Raw genomic sequence first — 19,393 nt, 5'->3', positions numbered from 1 at the left:
TTAACAATTTTTATATTTTGTTATTAGCTATGTCTGATGAGTGGAGAGATCATTCAAATGTCACAACAGATGAGCCTCATTTTTGAAGCAATGGATCTTTCGCAAGCCTCAGTAAGAGCCCTTTTATTTCCTACTGCATGATTGTAGTGGTCAATTGATTCTAATTCAAAACAAAATATAATGCAACTATTAAGTTAAGTGAACAGTGTTGCCATGCTTCTGAAAAGCAGTTTTCTTTCATTTCTACTGTTAGCCCGCTACAGTCAGTCGTTGTGGCATGATCTATCTTGAGCCAGCCCAATTGGGCTGGAAGCCCATTGTAACATCCTGGCTTAAAGGACTTACAAACGTATCACATCATAAAGACATGCTGAGTATGTTGGAGGGTCTCTTTGATTGGCTGGTGCCTCCTGCACTTCATGTCCTTCGCAAGCAATGCAAGGTAAACAGAAGTTGGCTTTTCCTTAAGTGACAAAATTTAACTAAGTGTTGAATCGTCATGAAGCATTTATTTGAAGTGGCTAATTTAAAAGGAAAACTTCTTACCATCTGTCCAGTAGGAACAAGGAGCAAAGTAAATTCCAAACCTGCAAAAGGAACAATTTGAATTGATGTACCAAATAGCCAACTGGGGATTTGAATTCAGACTAAGTTTACATGACACAGTGTAGAAGTCTTCTAACTGAAGTCAAGTTTTATAATTGTGGTGCAACGGTCTAAATAGAGATTAATTTTAACCACTTTGGGTTGGAGTTTCATCCTTCATATAACATAGAACATTACAGCGCAGTAGAGGCCCTTCAGCCCTCGATGTTGCACCAACCAGTGGAACCAATCTAATGACCCTCTAACCTAAACTATTCCAATGTTATCCATATGCCTATCCACTGACCATTTGAACGCCCTTAAAGTCAGCAAGTCCACAACTGCTGCAGGCAGGGCATTCCACGCCCTTATTACCCTCTGAGTAAAGAACCTACCTCTGACATCCGTCCTATAATTACCACCCCTTAATTTACAGCTATGTCCCCTCGTGTTAGCCATCACCATCCGAGGAAAAAGGGTCTCACTATCCACCCTATCTAACCCTCTGATCATCTTGTATGCCTCAATTAGGTCACATCTTAACCTTCTTCTTCCAAACGAAAATAACCTCAAGTCCCTCAGCCTTTCCTCATATGACCTTCCCACCATACCAGGCAACATCCTGGTAAACCTCCTCTGCACCCTTTCCAATGCCTCCACATCCTTCTTATAATGCGGCGACCAGAACTGTACGCAATGCTCCAAGTGCGGCCGCACCAGAGTTTTGTACAGTTGTAACATGACCTCACAGTTCCGAAATTCAATCCCTCTACTAATAAAAGCTAACACACTGTACGCCTTCCAAACAACCTTATCAACCTGGGTGTCAACTTTCAGGGATCTATGCACATGTACACCGAGATCGCTCTGCTCACCGACACTACCAAGAGTCCTTCCATTAGCCCTATATTCTGTACTCCTGTTACTCTTACCAAAGTGAATCACCTCACACTTTTCCGCATTAAACTCCATTTGCCACCTCTCAGTCCAGCTCTGCAGCTTATCTATGTCCCTCTGCAAACTGTAACATCCATCCTCACTGTCTACAACTCCTCCGACTTTGGTGTCGTCAGCAAATTTACTGACCCATTCTTCTACGCCCTCATCTAGGTCATTTATAAAAATGACAAACAGCAGTGGCCCCAAAACAGATCCCTGGGGAACACCACTTGTAACTGAACTCCAGGTTGAATATTTCCCATCAACCACCACCCTCTGTCTTCTATCAGCTAGCCAATTCCTGATCCAAACTGCTAAATCACCCTCAATCCCATGCATCTGCACTTTCTGCAGTAGCCTACCATGGGGAACCTTATCAGACGCTTTGCTAAAATCCATATACACAACGTCAGCTGCCTTACCCTTATCCACCTCTTTGGTCACCTTTTCAAAAAACTCATAAAGGGAAGAAAAACACATGGTTACACAATGGCATTTTGTTTATGTTGCCCAAATCCCCGGTTGATATTGTCTTATATCTTGACTAGAGCCCAGCAGTGAAATATATATAATTTTGCGCGTTAATAGTGCAAAAGAAAAATATACTGTAACAGTCATGTGACAATGGAAACGAGATGAATATTAGGAAGGATAGGGATGAGCATTTTAGGCTGGAGGGCCACATCTGAGTATGGAGATTTTGGCAGGGTGGGTGGGGCAATCAACAACAAGAAGCAAGTATTAGAAAGATAATTTTTTGTACAAATTTACATGAAACGTTTATCATGATAATTATACCATCATAATATACATGCATAATAATCAATAACAAAACCAAATGTGCCCTCTTTTTCATGCACTTCTAACTTAAAAGTTAAAGTTTACTTATTAGTCACAAGTAAGGTTTACCATTAACACTGCAATGAAGTTACTATGAAAATCTCCTAGTTGCCACACTCTGGTGTCTGTTCAGGTCAGTACATCTTTCAGACTGTAACCATCTTTCAGAAACCAGAGCACCTAGAGGAAACCCATGCAGACAGAGGGAGAATCTGCAGACTCTGCACAGACAGTGACCCAAGCTGGGAATCGAACCTGGGTCCCTGGTGCTGTGAGGCAGCAGTACTAACCAATGTGTCACTGTGCCGCCCTCTTAACTTAATGTGAACAATAGAATTGTTCTTATCGTTTACAATCTATCCAAGTCCAGTGTCATTCTATTTTCTCTCTGCAGATTCTGAGTATTTCCCAGTATTTTCTGTTTTTATTTCAGATTTTCAGCATCTGCAGTATCTTGCTTTTGTCTACCAGTACAAATGCTGACTGACTGCAATCTACACTTTAGGACAAAGCAGCCTCTTTGATCAGCGCGCCATCTACCACCTCAAACATTCACTTCCTCCATCATTGGCGCAAGGTGGCAGCAATATGTACCAATTGCAAGAGCCACCATAGCAGTTCACCATGCCTTCTTTGACAGCAGCTTCTAAACCTACAAACTCTGCCAGCACATGGGAACATCACCACCTGCAAATTCTGCTCCAAGCCACAGTTGGTGATTTTCACATGGAAGGCATTTTGCCAGTGGATCAAGTATAAAGCGGGCACAAACTTCATAAGTTTATGCAAATACAGTTTTAATCAATTGTAATTGTGGCCTGAGTAGGGATGTTGACATGCTTTTCTTCTCCTGAAGGCAGAAAAGGCTTTTCTGCTAAGGCTGGGTCTTTTCTTGGGCCAAAATGAGCTCATTTCTGCCTAGTAGATTAATGGCCTCCCATGCTCAACTGCCACCTTTCCCATTGAATATCCTTCTCCTTATTACTTACCTGGAAGCCAAGAGCCATCTAGTGATTATTTACTGACAGCCACTCTGCAATAATTGAACAAGTTCTGTTTAAATAAGGCCCAGCAATGAAATTCTTCATCACATCCTTCAGGGTAGGAAATCATGTCACCAGCACTTTGTTCTACCACAGTCCTGTTCCATGTTAAAATCTGTTCCATTAGTACAGTTAGACACACTGCGCTGTAAGATTTAGTACCTGAAAATAAGTTAAGCATTTGTGTAAAATGCTAAAATGGATTTTAAGAAAATAGATTTTTATGTGATTTTTAATTAACAGATGAACAGTGAAGAATAACTAAATTATTTGCACTATCAAGTAAGTATTGTAATGAATATTACTGATATAGTTTTCATGTCAAATACTCAGGAACTTGTTCCAACATCTGACAGCAATACTGTGGTTTCACTGACTCGTCTTTTTGACATGCTCCTCAATGACCAACTGAAAGAAGACACTGATTCCAAGAATGTTCGTGTCTGGATAATGGTAAGAAATATTATCCTTGTTATTACTTTCTGTTTCATGAGAAGAAGACGGGTGTTTCTTCATTCATTCCCTTTTCAGTTTCGAATACCTGGGTGGCCTACTCCAGGTCTCCACAATGCCACCCCAAAGGAGACAACTGGATGCTGTGCACAAATGACCTGAAATTAATCCCTTTCTGATTTCATAGCAATTATTTTTGTTATCAATCTAGTTATTATGCAATTTTATATTAAATTATAAATATTGGAACTGATGGATGAAACAGAATTGTTATTTCTCTTTGTACATGAATATTGTGGCCTTATGCCTTGATGTCATCCATTTTGTTGCTCCTGTCTTGTTGGTAGTCAGAGCAATGTATCTACAGTGAACTGCACCAGTCCAATGGTGAAGTAGGTTTGGGGGACAGTTTGGTTGACCCTAGCTTCTATTTCTTATATTCTTACTTTTCCATATCTGATACATGTACTTGTATCTCAAAATTTAAACCTGACTTCATCCTGTTTCCAGGCTGCTTTTTCCTTCGCTTTGATTTGGTCAATTGGTGCATCCTGTGACAAAGAGAGTCGAAACATATTTGATGCATTCATGCGTGAAATCGTATCTGTAAAATCTGCACATCCACCACCAGCTTCCGTGGCAAAATGGGAATGTCCCTTTGAGGAAAAAGGACTTGTCTATGACTACATGTATGAGGTATGGTAGTTTTGAATACACCAAACAAATTAAGTTTCTAACTTTCAATGAAAGAAAGGATAATGTAAAACTGCCTTCATAGTTCTTACATATGCAGTAATCACTGTTGAATGAGTAACTGTTTTTGTAACGTTTATCAGTGTTGACTTCTTCACATTGCATTTCGCAAAGGCATCGATAGATGCTGGTCATCCATTGGTACTTCATTCAAAGCTTAGCAGTAGTGTCAGCAGGCTATTTGGCTTCAAGGATGTCAAGAATGGAGCCCAATTTAGTCCTCATCTGATGTTTCTACACTTATCGAGTATAGATCAGGAGAAAAATTCTAATTGACATTGATATCAATTGACATTAGCTGAGTACAGCCTGGGAATTAAACCTGAGACCATCCTAGACATTGTGACTCAGTTATTAGTTAGATGAATTTGATTATTCAGCAGGGATGTTAGAGTAACCATTCTTATATTCAAATTTTCCTTTCATGAATTCTATTATAAATGATAATATTGAACATTATGATTTTACTCTTAGTCAACATTCTTGCAGTCAAGCATTTTATCAAGCAAATGATGTTATAGTTTAAATTAAGAGTAAAAGCAGAGTTCCTAGTGTAGCCTGTCTATAGTGCAGTTTGTGTGGCCAGAAACCAATACGATTACAAATACAAACTGCAACAGAGATTAAACTCTGTGATTCTTCGATTTAGGGAGAGTGACAAAGAAGACTCTTCCCTAAGGGAGGAACAGGAACTTCTGTTCCCATAGGTTAGGCAATTTCCAGAATTCCCTGGGGAATTTCACCCATTCCAACCTTGGAAATTTTCAGGGCCTTAAAACTATCTCAAAAGTTTTCCTATGGAAAGATAATTGACTCCAAAGGTGCAGAAGATATGAAACTGAAAATTTACTTTCTCCCTCTGCCTTCAGAGTACCATGATATCACTGAGATATTCTGAGCCTTGGTTCAGGTTTGGTGTAATGAACCAACTTCTTTCATGCAACTATCCTCATCCCTGCAATTTGGCCATCTAAGACAAAAAGTATCGAAGAGCCTGCATTTCTAAATATATGCAATAAATGTATACTTGGAACGTTATGGATTACCTACTTTTATGAATAGGGGCTTTGAATAAAAAAAAGAAAATCAGGCTAAACTTTTACAAATAACTTATTAGACTCACATGGAGTATTGTGTACAATTCTGGAAACCACACTATAGGAAGGTTGTCAAGACCTTGGAGAGTTAACATAGGGGGTTGATCAGAAGTGAAACTGTGTGCAAAGATTGGAGAAACTGAATTGCTCACTTTAGAGAAGAGATTGTTAAGGGAAGAGCTAATAGAAGCCTTCGTAATAATGAAGGGCTTTGATAGAATAAACAAGGAGAAGCTGTTTCCTCTGGTAAGTGGGACAGAAACCAGAAGTCATAATTGGAGGATAACATATCCCTAAAAATGTGTATGTTTTGAGGAGGTAAACAAACAGAGAAATTATTTTAAAAAAGTAACATCAAATTGATTTAATATACACAATGTAATATTAATTTGTACCATTAACTGCTTTCTAGTGAATCTATAACACTTTTATCAGTTTAAAGCCAGAGGACGTTGGGTCCATTGGAATGAAACAATAAAGGCTATTTCTCTGGGTGATAAGACCACAAAAGTCCAAGACATCATTGTCCCTACAATGGACACAGTCAGATATACCTACCTTTTGGACCTCTGTGTTACAAATGGAAAGTAAGGAAGATATTGCTTATTAGAAAATGTTCTTTGATTTGCACTGGTTCTCTTTTACACTGCATAGTGAAACAGACGTATCAATAATTCAAATAAAAACTGGGCCTCGTGATGCTTTGCATTATATTGGGGGGAATTTTATGAAGCCTGCAAGAGTGGGAAACGCTTTCTGTGGGGTGACTGAATTAGGTAGTAGCTGATACTTGATTTCCAGATGGTGTGTTGAGATACCAGGATTAAGTCAGTGCCATGTTTGTGACATGTCAGGCCTCATGTTGGCATGTGGTGCATTCCCACTTTTAATATATTCATATGTCATGAATACTCATTAGTGTAAACTTCTTTATAATTACATTCTATGTTCAAAGTAAAGTCAGTGGTGCACAAGAATCACATGGCTCCCAATTCATATTCATTTAGAGGTGATGTGCATCTAATCTTACTAATAGTGACCAAGAAACCATTAGTGATTGTCATAAAAACCTATTTGATTCACTAATGTCCTTTAAGGAAGGAAATCTGCCAATATTACCTGGTCTGGCCTACAAGTGACTCTGTACCCACAGCACTGGCGTTGACTCTTAAATGCTGTCTAAAATGAACAAGCCACTCAGTTGTATCAATGAAACCTGACCGTGCAAATCTCACCTTATTAGCATTTGGGTGTTGTGCCAAAATTGGGAGGTTCAGGTAGTATTGAGGAAGTGGGGGAGCTGCAGAAGGACTTGGACAGGTTAGCAGAGTGGGCAAAGAAGAGGTAGGTGGAATACAATTGGAAAAGTGTGAGGTTATGCACTTTGGAAGGAGGAATGGAGGCATAGACAATTTTCTAAATGGGGAAATGCTTAGGAAATCAGAAGCACAAAGGAACTTGGGAGTTCTTGTTCAAGATTCTCTTAAGGTTAACATGCAGGTTCAGTTGACAGTTAGGAAGGCACATGCACTGTTAGCATTCATGTCAAGAGGACTAGAATAAAAGAACAGGGATGTACTTCTGAGGTTGTATAAGGTTCTGGTCAGAGCTCATCTGGAGTATTGTGAACAGTTTTGTGCCCCATATCTAAGGAAGGATGTGCTGTCTTTGCAAAGGGTCCAGAGGAGGTTCACAAGAATGATCCCTGGATTGAAGAGCTTGTCATATGAGGAACGGTTGAGGATTCTGGGTCTGTACTTGTTGAAGTTTAGAAGGATGAGGAGGGGATCTTATTGAAACTTACAGGATACAGTGAGACCTGGATAGAGTGGATATGGAGAGGATGTTTCCACCAATGGGAAAAACTAGAACCAGAGGGCACAACCTCAGGCTAAAGGGATGATCCTTTAAAACAAAGTTGAGGAGGAATTTCTTCAGCCAGAGAGTGGTGAATCTGTGGAATTCTTTGCTGCAGAAGGCTGTGGAAGCCATTGACTCTTAAATGCTGTCTAAAATGAACAAGCCACTCAGTATCAATGAAACCTGACCCTGCAAATCTCACCTTATTAGCATTTGGGTGTTGTGCCAAAATTGGGAGGGACAGGTAGTATTGAGGAAGCAATAGATAGATTAAGACAGAGATAGATAGCGATAGATTAAGACAGAGATAGATAAGTTCTTGATTAATAAGGGGATCATGGGTTATGGGGAAGATGCAGGAGAATGGGGATGAGAAAAATATCAGCCATGATTGAATGGCGGAGCAAAATCCTTGGGCTGAGTAGCCTAATTCTGCTCCTATATCTTATATTTTTATAGTTATACTTCAGAAACATAGCTTACGAATAATGCCCCAGACACCACCATCACCATTCCTGGGTATGTCCTGTCTCACCCCACAGACCCAGCAAAGGTAGCAGCACAGTGGTATACAGGTAGGAGGGAGTTGTCATGGTACTCTTCAACATTGATTCTGGACCCCATGAAGTCCCATGGCATCAGGTCAAACGTGGACAAGCAAACATCTGCTGATTACCACATTGTGCTTCCTCTCAGCAATCAATTGATGAATCAGCACTCCTTCATATTTAATACAACTTGAAGGAAGCACTGAGGGTGACAAGCACACAGAATGTACTCTAGGTGGGGACTTCAAGTCCGTTATCAAAAGTGACCCGGTAGCACCACTACTGGTCAAGTCCAAGAAATCCAAGTCAGGTGACGAAGGAACAATCTATTTGACTGTGTCCTTAGCAATCTACCAATCTACCTGTTGTAAATGCATCCATGTGTGAGGGGGAAGAAGGGGAGAGTGGGAGAGGGAGAGAGGTGTGCGAGGAGAGAGAAGGTGTGTGTGTGTGTGGGTGGAAAAGAGCACAGGAGGCATTGTGAGAGAACGCAGGTATGGAGGGGTTGTGACAGTGAGCGGAGGACAGAATGTGTCCGTAAGTCTGGCTTACTCCCAGTATCAGGATTCTCATTTACCCACGCCCACACATGCACCATCATGCACTTTTATCCACTCTCATCGTGGGCAAGGGTGACTGAGTGAGCACTCACTGGGAGTGAGCTGGAACAGACACACTCATGCTATTACATATCAATGTACATCTTTATTATTACTCATATTTTTTATCAGCATGTTGTTTATTTTTGGACTTCATTTTAAAAAATTCATATTCAGTGTTGTGCAAAACTTGATCTTTCTAAAAAATTTGCTCATTGGCCCCTTGAGTGAGAAAATTTTGAAATGTAACCCCTGCCTACTCCCCATGTGGAAAAAATTGGACAAGCTTGACCTAGAAAGACAAGGGCTGATGTATGGTAACACCAGCAGCTACAAAATTCTGCTCCAAGCCACACATTATCCTGACTTGGAACTATACCTGAATTCTCTGGCTGTCCATGCGAGCGGGATTCTCTGGTCTCACTGGCAGTGTACCCCAGCCCACGAGCTTCCAAGTGATGTGGGGTGCCTTCAGTGGAAAATTCCATTGACAGTGGCAGGACCAGAGAACTTCACTGCCAGTGAACAGCAAGTTGCCTTTCACTGCCCAGAAACACACAGCAGGGAGGCCAGAGAATCTCCCCCATTATTGCCATTCTTTCACTGCTAATGAGTCAAAATCCCTACCTAAGATGGCTCACCACCAATTTCTCAAGGGCAGTTAGGGATTGGCAATAAATGCTGGCCTAGCCAACAATGCCCACATCCCTTGACGGAATAAAATAAAGTCACCATTAAGAAATACTTACTAGCTGATAAACTACGTTCAAGATAAAGGTCTTTGATATTGAAATTTTGTAGTAGATTCCAACGTCAGTGCCTGCTTAACAATCTGCAGTAACAGATTGTCTATCCTTTATAGCCCCTGCCCTATTTGCATTCCATTAGAATCAATGAAACGAAAGCCAGGTGGAAGATAAATAAACTGTTTCACCCAGAGGTGAAGACTAAAATCTATCCCTTTATTTTTAAAATTAAATTCTATCATTGAGAATTATTGTAATCTTAATTTTTTTATCGGCATGTCTGATTTCACTTGGATATGTGCCCGTATGAAGTGCGCATAATCAAATTTTCTGGCTCATTCAGTTTACTTTGCATTTATATACATAGTTTATATAAAGTAATGTGCATTTAATGAAATTATTTATTCCATTATGTTCTGTGTATATTTAGTTTACAGAATATTAGAAATGTTACTAAAATATATTATCATTTTAAACAGTTTGTAAAGCTAATGTTTTTTAATTCACGCAGACCTCTTCTGTTTGTGGGCCAGACTGGCACTGGGAAGTCACTCTACGTTCAAGATAAACTAATGAACAATTTAGATAAGGATCGTTATGTACCTTTTTTCATTAACTTTTCTGCACGAACTGGGGCTAATCAGATTCAGGTACATCATCACTTTATAAAGTCACTGGACAAAGTGGGGAAAAGAGGATTGATAGAAATTTTGCCCCTTCTCATCTTCGAACCTGCACGAATGCACAAATTCTTACCATCTTGGTAGAGACCAGTAACTTAAAAGAAAATTGAACTTCCAGTTATTAACTGAAAGAACTATGCCATGAGATTTCACTTGTTAAACAAAAACATTTGCTGTAGGGAGTTAAACGAAACAAGCACTACTAACTTAACACACAACTTGCAGCTCCAGGGCAGTGTTTCTAAAGATGAGCTGCGCTTTCCTTTTGGAGGTTCCCAGATAGGGATTGAACAGCAATCGCCCAGGAAATGCAGCCTTCCAAAGGGAAATTGTCCTGTACTGGAAACCATCTGAAAATGCAAGTTAAATTGTAAACTACAGATTGTTCCAATTGTGTTACGCCTGTAGTTAACCAGGAAAAGTTAGAAGAATTTAAACCACTCCTAGCTCCTCCGTTCAGTAAGGCTCATTCCAGGCTAAAGTTAGTGCTTTAAGAATAGGGGGAATGGCTTATTTACATGCAACTGAGCTGCTCTTGACTGTGGGCCCCGGGAGCAAGCTGCATTACACAAATCTTCCCTGGCCTGAATCAGAAAGTCGAGTGAAATAAGATCACTTGGATTTCCAGTTAAGTAATTTAGAGCACAGTGGTAATCCTACTTATGTGGCACTCCATCCAAACTTACAACCCAACTATTTTATAAATACTAATATTTCCCCTATACTAGAATTCTTCTGTACTTCACAGGATCTTGAGGATTCATTCGGTTCTCCATGAACTAAACCAAGGTATGCAACAGCTCACCTGTAATCACATTCCTTTCTCCTTCACTGCTCCATTATTCTCCAAGGTTTCAGATTTTGTGGGGTCTTTCCACCTGTGTACGGCTAGACAACCCTCCAACTCTCCTTGGGGGAGTGGCACGGTGGCACAGTGGTTAGCACTGCTGCTTCACAGCGCCAGGGACTTGGTTTCGATTCCTGGTGTTGGTCACTGTCTGTGCGGATTGTGCACAGACAGTGGTCTGTCTGTCTGCCAATGCTGGAATCCATTATTTAGGGATTAGTAGCAGGACATGCAGAAAATCATGATGCAATTGAGAGTCAACATGGTTTCACATAACATTAGAACTAGGAATAGGAATAGGCAATTTAACCCCTTGAGCTTGCTTTACTATTCAATACAATTATTGCAAATCTCATCTCAGCCTCAATTCCACTTTCCTGCCCATTCATCACAGCCTTTCAAATTCTTACTAATTAAAAATCTGTCCACTTCTTCCTTAAATTTACTCAATGTCCCATCATCCACAATGCTCTGGGGCAATGAATTCCACAGACTCATGACCCTCTGAGAGAAGTCATTTTTCCTCTTCTGTGTTTTAAATATGCCATCCTTTATCCTAAAACTATGACCTTGGGCCCTATTTTACCATTTTGATTCTAAGCGCTGGACAGACTTGAAGTGGGAATGTTTCAGATCAACTTTTAGATCCGTTTTCAGGAGCACCCCTACGCACTCTGCCTGAAAAAATATCAGCAATTCCAAATTGTGCTGCCGGCGCCTATGGGCAGGGCTTAAAGTGCCCAAAATCCTGCAGCTCCGATCGGCACCTCCAACTGCATATGCACAGACAAAAAAATGATAGAATGCAGCCCGCTGACCACTTCACTCCCAGGCTGGATAATGCCTCCCTGTGGGCCTCACAGACATTGTCCCACCTCCCACAACATTACCGACCCCCTTATCCTGCCCACCACTTAGACTGATTGTGAGCCCCTGCCCCCAGCCCTCACTGATCTCAGGCAGAGTGGCAGTGGACACCCCCCCCTTCCTTCTTACAGATCACAGGCAGAGTGGCAGCGGACCACCCCTTCCCCCTCATTGATCTCAGGCTGAGTGGCAGTGAACCTCCACCCCCCTTCTGCCACAATCTCAAGCAGAGAGTCATCAGACGCTCAGCAGTTACCTCCTCACTAACTGGAGCGCCTGAATCGGACTTTTGTAGATCATGTCTGATGGGCAAACATGATGGTAAAGGGGGAAGTGCCAGTAAGGTTGGGCGTCAGCCCATTAAGTCAATTTAAATGCATGCAAATGCACCCATTTCTGTCAAGGTCCCGATTGTGGCCATTTTTGGGCCTTGGTAAAGGGGGAACTGGCGCGGAAGTGGGCACGGATCACACTATTCACCTCACGCCCAAGTTTTTGCGCTGGAAAACGGATGCAACTTGATGGTAAAATCAGGCCCTTCATGTTCTAGTTTGCTCTACAAGAGGAAACATCCTCCCACGTCTATGAATCCAGAGCAAGGGAACACAGTTTTAGAATGAGGGATTCTCTCATTTAAAATGGATATGACGAGGCATTTCTTGTCTGAGACTCATGAACCTTTGGAATTCTCTATCCCAGAGAGCTGGGAAGGCTGAGTCGTTGAATATAATAAAGGCTGAGAAGGACAGATTGCTGAATTATTTGGGAGGGGTAGTCAGTAGTTTTGGGGAACTCACAGAAAATGGAGTTGAAGACAAAATCAGATCAACTATCGAATTGCAGAGCACTATTGAATGACTTACTCAAGCTTCTATTCCACAGGTTCTCATGATTATAAATTATTTATTTTTATTCTGTCTACTAGAACATTATCATGTCCAGGCTGGATAAAAGGCGGAAGGGAGTGTATGGCCCTCCAATGGGAAAGAAGTGTGTGATCTTTGTCGATGATATGAACATGCCGGCATTGGAAATATATGGTGCTCAACCTCCTATTGAACTGCTCAGGCAATACTTTGACCATGGAAACTGGTAACCATGCAGTTTGAAGCCTAGCTAATATTTTGTTTGGAATGATTAATGCAGTCATTAAGACCACAGTTTCTGAAGAAAATCAAGTAGTTCATTTTCTTATGTGTCAGCTAACCGTGCAGACAATACAAATCAGCATAAGTGCTCAGCATCTCCATGATTGTTCCATTAACAGATGTTCAAACAAAAGTACATCTTTTACTTTTCTTCGCCATATTTTAACTCAAGCCTGACAGAGTTCAAAATGGAACTCCTTGTTTTTTTGTCAAGTGATTTGAGTCAGTTTATTTGCCCATGAAATAAAACCAATCATGATCACTCAGTGGTATAATACTGTACCACTGTCTTGTAAACAATATATTTTGAGGAAGGGATGCTTCAGTGGACCTTAATAGCCTCAGTTGGCTACCCGCCAGTTGCAGGCATGCAGCTGTTTTACCTAAAACCCAGCTTCCTTCCAAATGACCTGGAGGTGGGATAGTGCCAGCAAAGCAGAGGGCTGGTTGGTGGCAGGAAATTCTGTGTCTGTTTGCCTCCAGTAGGCTTCCAAAATTCTACCATGTGTCTCTGGAGGTCATTTGTATGTCTCATCATTTTCATTTATTTTGTATGTTCTAGGTATGATCTGAAAGACACAAGTAGGATCACGCTAGTTGATATACAACTAGTTTCAGCCATGGGCCCACCAGGGGGTGGTCGAAATCCTGTTACTCCTAGATTTTTGCGTCATTTTAATATTTGTACCATCAATACATTTAGCGATGAAACTATGGTCCGTATTTTCTCAAACATTGTAGCTTTCTACCTGCGCAACAATGAATTTCCTACAGATTACTTTACCATTGGAAATCAGATTGTTAGTGCTACATTGGAGGTAAGTATTTTGGAAATCTTGTATCAATCTCTATAGCCCCTCCTCTCCTCCTCCTTCAGTGCCCCCATTTCCCTTCCTCCTTCAATCCCATCATTTCCTTATCCTTTGACACCCCATTGCCCGCTTCATTCAATCTCCATTACTCCCACTTTCAATTTACCCATTGCCCCCCTCAATCAACCCCCGTTGCTCCCCTCTTTCAATTCACCCATTGCCCCTCCTCCTTCAACTCCGCCATCGTTCACCTCCTTTAAACTCTTACTGCATCCCATCCCTCCCCATCGTGCCCTCTGCATTTGAAATTTTGTTAGACTTTTGTTATTTGGTGCAATATAGATGGATTTGGACAAACATCTATTTTATCATATTTCAGTATTGAGGAAAATGTTAAGAGTCTATTACAATGGATGTGATTACAGGACACTTGGGAAACATCAACTGGATTAGACAAAGTCTGCAATGATTTATGAAAGGGAATCATTATTTGACAAACCGGCTAGAATTTTTTGAGGACGTAACTAGTTGTTGTTTGTTCATTGTTGTTGATGAGGACCTCGACACCATTAGTCATTTTGAGGTTGGATGCGGTGTGTCCGAAGATGACTGATCAGGCCAATTTGGGCACGGAATGTCCTGGCACATATTGGGCAAACTTGTGTGGGCACTATAGTTGTTGCGCTGGTGGCTCTGGACTTGCGCAGCTCGTGTTTAAGTTGTGCTTCAGCGATACACCTTGCTTCGTAAGCTTGACAGCCCTTGTGGATGAGGCAGCGCCAGGTAGGACGGTTTTGTGCCAGTGTTTCCCAGGTAGTCATGTCTATGTCAAGCAACTTCAGGGAGACCTTGAGTGTGTCTTTGAAACATTTCTTCTGCCCTCCATACGAGCGTCTTCCAGCAGAGAGTTCCCCAAAAAGGAGCTGCTTGGGCATGCGCTCATCTGGCATACGGATGACACGACCTGCCTACCAGGTCAGTGCTCTCATTAGCAGTGTGTGGACTGACAGTTGACTTGCTCTAGAGAGAACTTCAGTCTTTGGTACCTTGTCTTGCCATCTGATGCATAATATTCTGCGAAGACAAGTCATGTGGAAATGATTGAGCTGTCTTCGATACACAGTCCACTTTTCACAGGCATACAGGAGGGTATTGCGTACAACGGCGCTATAGACCCTCAGTTTTGTTGCTGGGCTGATTTCTCAATGTTCCCATACAGTGGAGCGCAGTCTGCCAAAAGCAGAACTTGCTTTTGCTATTCTGCAGTTAACTACTGTATCAATAGTCACTGCTTGGGAGAGGGTGCTGCCAAGATAAATGAACTGGTCCACTGCCTGTAGTTTCTGTCCTTTGATTGTGATTATGGGTTCTGTGTACGGTGCATGAGGAGCAGGCTGGTGCATGACTTTGGTCTCTTAAAAAGACATAACTAGTAGAACAGATAGGGAGAACTGTTGGATATGGTGCACATGGATTTTCAGAAAGTGCACAAAAGAGGTTAGTGTACACAAGAACATGGATTTGATAGTAATATGCTGGCATGATTTAGAATTGGTTAGCAGACAGGAAACAGAGTAAGAATAAATCGATCTTTTTCAGAGTGGTAAGTGGTAACACAGGGATCAGTGCTTGGGCCCCAGCTATTCATAGTAGATATCAATAATATGGATGAGTGAGATAAATGCAATGAGGGTGATTCTGCCAGCCTGCTGCGCTGCAAGAACACAATTGACCTGCCGGGGTGGGGTCAGGGCAGAGAGGTCCTGAATTCCAGTGATCAGAGGCTGGGGGGAATCGGAGGTGCAGCATTACAGGAGCTGGCCAGCGATTGATGCGGTATAACATGGATACGTGTGAGGTTACCGGTCGGAAAAATAGAATGACAGAGCATTGTTTGAATGGTGACAGACCTGGAAATGTTGATATACAAAGGGACCTAGGTGTCCTTGTATACCAGTCACTGAAAATAAGAATGGAGCAATGGCAAGCAATTAGGAAGGCACGTGGTATGTCAATCTTCGTTGCAAGAGGATTTGAGTACAGGAGCAAGATGTCTTACTGCAGCTTTACAGGACTTTGGTGAGACCACACAATCCAATGTTGGTCTCCTTAGCTCAGAATTGCCCTGGAGGAAGCGCACTGAATGTTCACCAGATTGATCAGGGTAGCAGGGTTATCATATGAGGAGAGATTGGGTCAACTAGACCTATATTCGCTGGAGTCCTATATTCACTAGAGTTTAGATGAATGAGAAGGAATCTCATTGAAACATATAAAATTCTGACAGGGCTGGATATACTGGCTGCAGCATTTCCCCTAACTGGGGTGAGGTCTAGAACAAAGGTCACAGTCTCAGGATATGGGTGCACGTTTTTGGACTGAGCTGAGAAAAAAACTGCCTCTCAGACGGCGATAAACCTGTTAAATTCTCTGTCACAGAAGGTTGTGGAGGCCAAGTCACTGAATATATTTAAGAAGGAAATAGATTTCTAGAGAGTAAATGCATCAAGAGGAATGGGGAGAGATAAAGATAGAGGATCAGCCATGACCATATTGAATGGTGAAGCAATCTTGAAGTGCTTCTTTGTTTCTATGTATTCCAGGTTTGATCTCAAAATGTCTTGTAGAATTTCAGAAAGTCTTCTCTGTTTGTCTACTTCAACCCCTTGGGAATAAATACCAATATGCCATTTGCTCTTCTACTAGATTGCTGTATCTGCATATTAACTTTTTGTGTTCCTTATATGAATATCATCTGCTGAACCTCTTTCCACACTAACATGTTAAGTCCTGAAGTTGAACAAGATCAAGTTGTACCTATCTGGTAGATAATGAATTAATTACATTATTTGAGAATAAAAATTAAGATAAGAACACTATATTGTTTCTATGTTTGAATCATGTTATCCTTGCACTCTATTCCAGGTGTATAAAAAAGCCATTGAAAATCTACTTCCTACACCTACAAAATCCCACTATACCTTTAACTTGCGAGATTTCTCACGGGTTATTCAAGGCTGTTTGCTTATTAAGAAAGAGTCAGTTGAGAATAAGCGTGTGCTAGTTCGTCTATTTGTGCATGAGGTCTTCCGTGTATTTTATGACCGCCTAGTGGATGATATGGACCGAACCTGGTTATTTGATCTGATGAAGGCCATCGTGAAAAGTCATTTCAGGGAGAGTTTCGATTCCATATTTGAGCATTTGATACATGGCACTGGACATGTGAGTCTGATTTCTTGTTGAGTTTGAAAGTTAAATTTCTGGTTACTTGAAGTGCCCTTTTAAGTATTCTCACTGTACCACATTGACCTCTTATAATGCACTTTGACTTAATTGTCTCTTACATAACACTGTTTGCAGCTCCTTTTGTAAATGGGCAGCACGGTGGCACAGTAGTTAACACTGATGCCTCATAGCACTAGAGACCTGGGTTTGATTCCTGGCTTGAATCGCTGTCTGTGTGACGTCTACACATTCTCCCCTTGTCTGCATGGGTTTGCTGCAGGTGCTCAGGTTTCCTCCCACAGTCTGAATGGCATGTACTAGTTAGATGCATTGGCCGTGCTAAGTTCTTCCTCAGTGTACCCGAACAGGCACTGGAGTGTGACGACTAGGGGATTTTCACAGTAACTTCATTGCAACGTTAATGTAAGCTTACTTGTGACACTAATAAATAAAACTTTTTAAAAATATAGATATTCAGACATTTAACTACAAGGACCAGAATTTTACGGGTAAAATTTGGGCCAGCGCCTGATTCAGAACCGGGTAAAATCCTGAGATTTTTGGCTCCATCTGTGAATTCCCATGCTGCAGTGAGTTTTATGATCTGGAATTTACTGCTGTAAAATGTGGTGAAAGCAGATTCAATAATAACTTATAAAAATGAATTAAATATATATTTAAAAAGGAACAAATTGCAGTATGTTGGGTAAAGACCAAGGTAGTTGGATTAGTGAGTAGCTTTTTGAAAGAGGCACGATATACTACATCATTAATAGTATTTGAATTATTTATAAATTAAATAAAAATATATGGAGTTAAGTGCAATGAGGAAGATTGCTTTGCACACAATGCCCTCATGGTTGAGTGTGGGCCAACTCTTTGCAGAGAAGTTTTCACAGTACAATATTTTTTGCAGTACTCATACAATATCTGTAGAGATAAACCTCAAAATTCTTTGAGAAATTTGCTTTCACAATGGGCCCGACTTTACCATCAAGTTGTGCCCGTTTTTGAGCGCGGAAACATGGTAGAGTTGGGCGTGAGGCAAGTTGCACGATCCATGACCACCTCCACGCCCATTCCCCCTTTACTATACGCCTAAAGTGGCCAGTCCAAAACTGGCTCAATGGCAATTTAAATGCATTTGCACGCATTTAAACTGACTTAATGGGCTGGACACCCAAATTACCGGCAGTTCTCCCTTTACTACCCGTGTTCGCCTGTCCGGATTCAGTGTGAAACAGACATGGTCCACAAAGGTCCAATTTAGGCACCCCAGTTTCTGAGGAGATAAATTCAGAATTTCTGGCTGTTTTCTGATTCAGATTGCTGGGGGAGTGGGGTGGGGGGGCGGTGGTGGTGGAGGTACTGGGGGTGGTGGGGGTAGTGGAGGGGTGGGGGATAAGGGGGACAGTTATTTTGTGGGGGTGGGTGGAGCAATGTCTGAGGGGACCAGGGGAGGCATTATCTGCCCCAGGAACGATGTGACGGGAGCGTTTTTCTACTTTTTTTACTGCGCATGCGCAGTTGTAGGCTCCAATCAGAGCTGCAGTGTTTCAGGTGTGATAAGCCCCACCCACAGGCTTTTGCAGCGCAATTCAGAATCACTGCTTTTATTTCAGGCAGGGTGCACATGTGGGTGCCTGAGAACTGCTCTAAAAGTCAGATCTGAAACACTCCCAGATTCAGCACTTAGGACCCTATTTTACCATTGCATTGCACCTGTTTTTGGGCGCAAAAACGTGATAAAGTCAACTGTGAGGCCATTAATGCGACCTGCACCTACATCCGCGCAGATGGCCACTTTACCGAGACCCGGAAATGGCCGCAATCCAATTTGTGCCCAAAACAGGGGCAATGGCGATTTAAATGCATTTGCACGCATTTAAATTAAATTAATGAACTGTCTGCCCAACTTTATCAGCATTTTCCCCTTTACTATCACCAATCTAGCATTGCACCAAAATGAACATGCTAAATAAAAGTCTAAACTGGGTGCTCCTGCTGTTGAAGAGGTGAGTTCAGAGCTTCCAACGGCTCTCTGACTCAGATCAGTAGTACGGGGGGGGAGGGAGGGTGGGGTGGGTCAGATCATTCTCTGGTTGGAGGTGGGGGTGAGGAGTGAGGCCACATTATCCTCTGAGGGGGGAGTGAGGCCAGATCGTTGTCTAGTTAGGGCGGGGGGGGAATCGTTGTCTGGTGGGGGGCAGGAAGGGCCAGTTGTTGTCTGGTTGGGGGGAGAAGGGAGGTGGGCCAGATCATTCTCTGGTGAAGGGGTGGGGAGGGAGGAGAAGGCAGGTCAGATGAGGCCAGATCATTCTCTTGGAGGAGGGGGAGCGAGGCTA

At 41.9% G+C, this 19,393-nt stretch overlaps 1 protein-coding gene across 1 annotated transcript in view; it reads left to right on the top strand.

The window, feature by feature from the left end:
• The window catches only part of dnah12 (dynein, axonemal, heavy chain 12), a 193,715-nt gene that overhangs the window by 92,987 nt on the left and 81,335 nt on the right, over positions 1-19,393 (top strand). Inside the window, exons 33-41 of the mRNA XM_080182788.1 lie at positions 28-111; positions 254-442; positions 3,741-3,860; positions 4,371-4,556; positions 6,146-6,297; positions 9,975-10,113; positions 12,786-12,952; positions 13,571-13,826; positions 16,746-17,045. Coding sequence (XP_080038914.1) covers positions 28-111; positions 254-442; positions 3,741-3,860; positions 4,371-4,556; positions 6,146-6,297; positions 9,975-10,113; positions 12,786-12,952; positions 13,571-13,826; positions 16,746-17,045 — 1,593 coding nt within the window. The remainder of the gene's footprint in view (positions 1-27; positions 112-253; positions 443-3,740; positions 3,861-4,370; positions 4,557-6,145; positions 6,298-9,974; positions 10,114-12,785; positions 12,953-13,570; positions 13,827-16,745; positions 17,046-19,393) is intronic.

This window comes from Carcharhinus amblyrhynchos, chromosome 3 (genome assembly GCF_965287045.1).
Source record: "Carcharhinus amblyrhynchos chromosome 3, sCarAmb.v2.hapA, whole genome shotgun sequence".
NCBI classification, from domain to species: domain Eukaryota; kingdom Metazoa; phylum Chordata; class Chondrichthyes; order Carcharhiniformes; family Carcharhinidae; genus Carcharhinus; species Carcharhinus amblyrhynchos.
The sequence above is the reverse complement of the archived record's forward strand: the minus strand, read 5'-3'. Positions and strand labels throughout refer to the sequence as shown.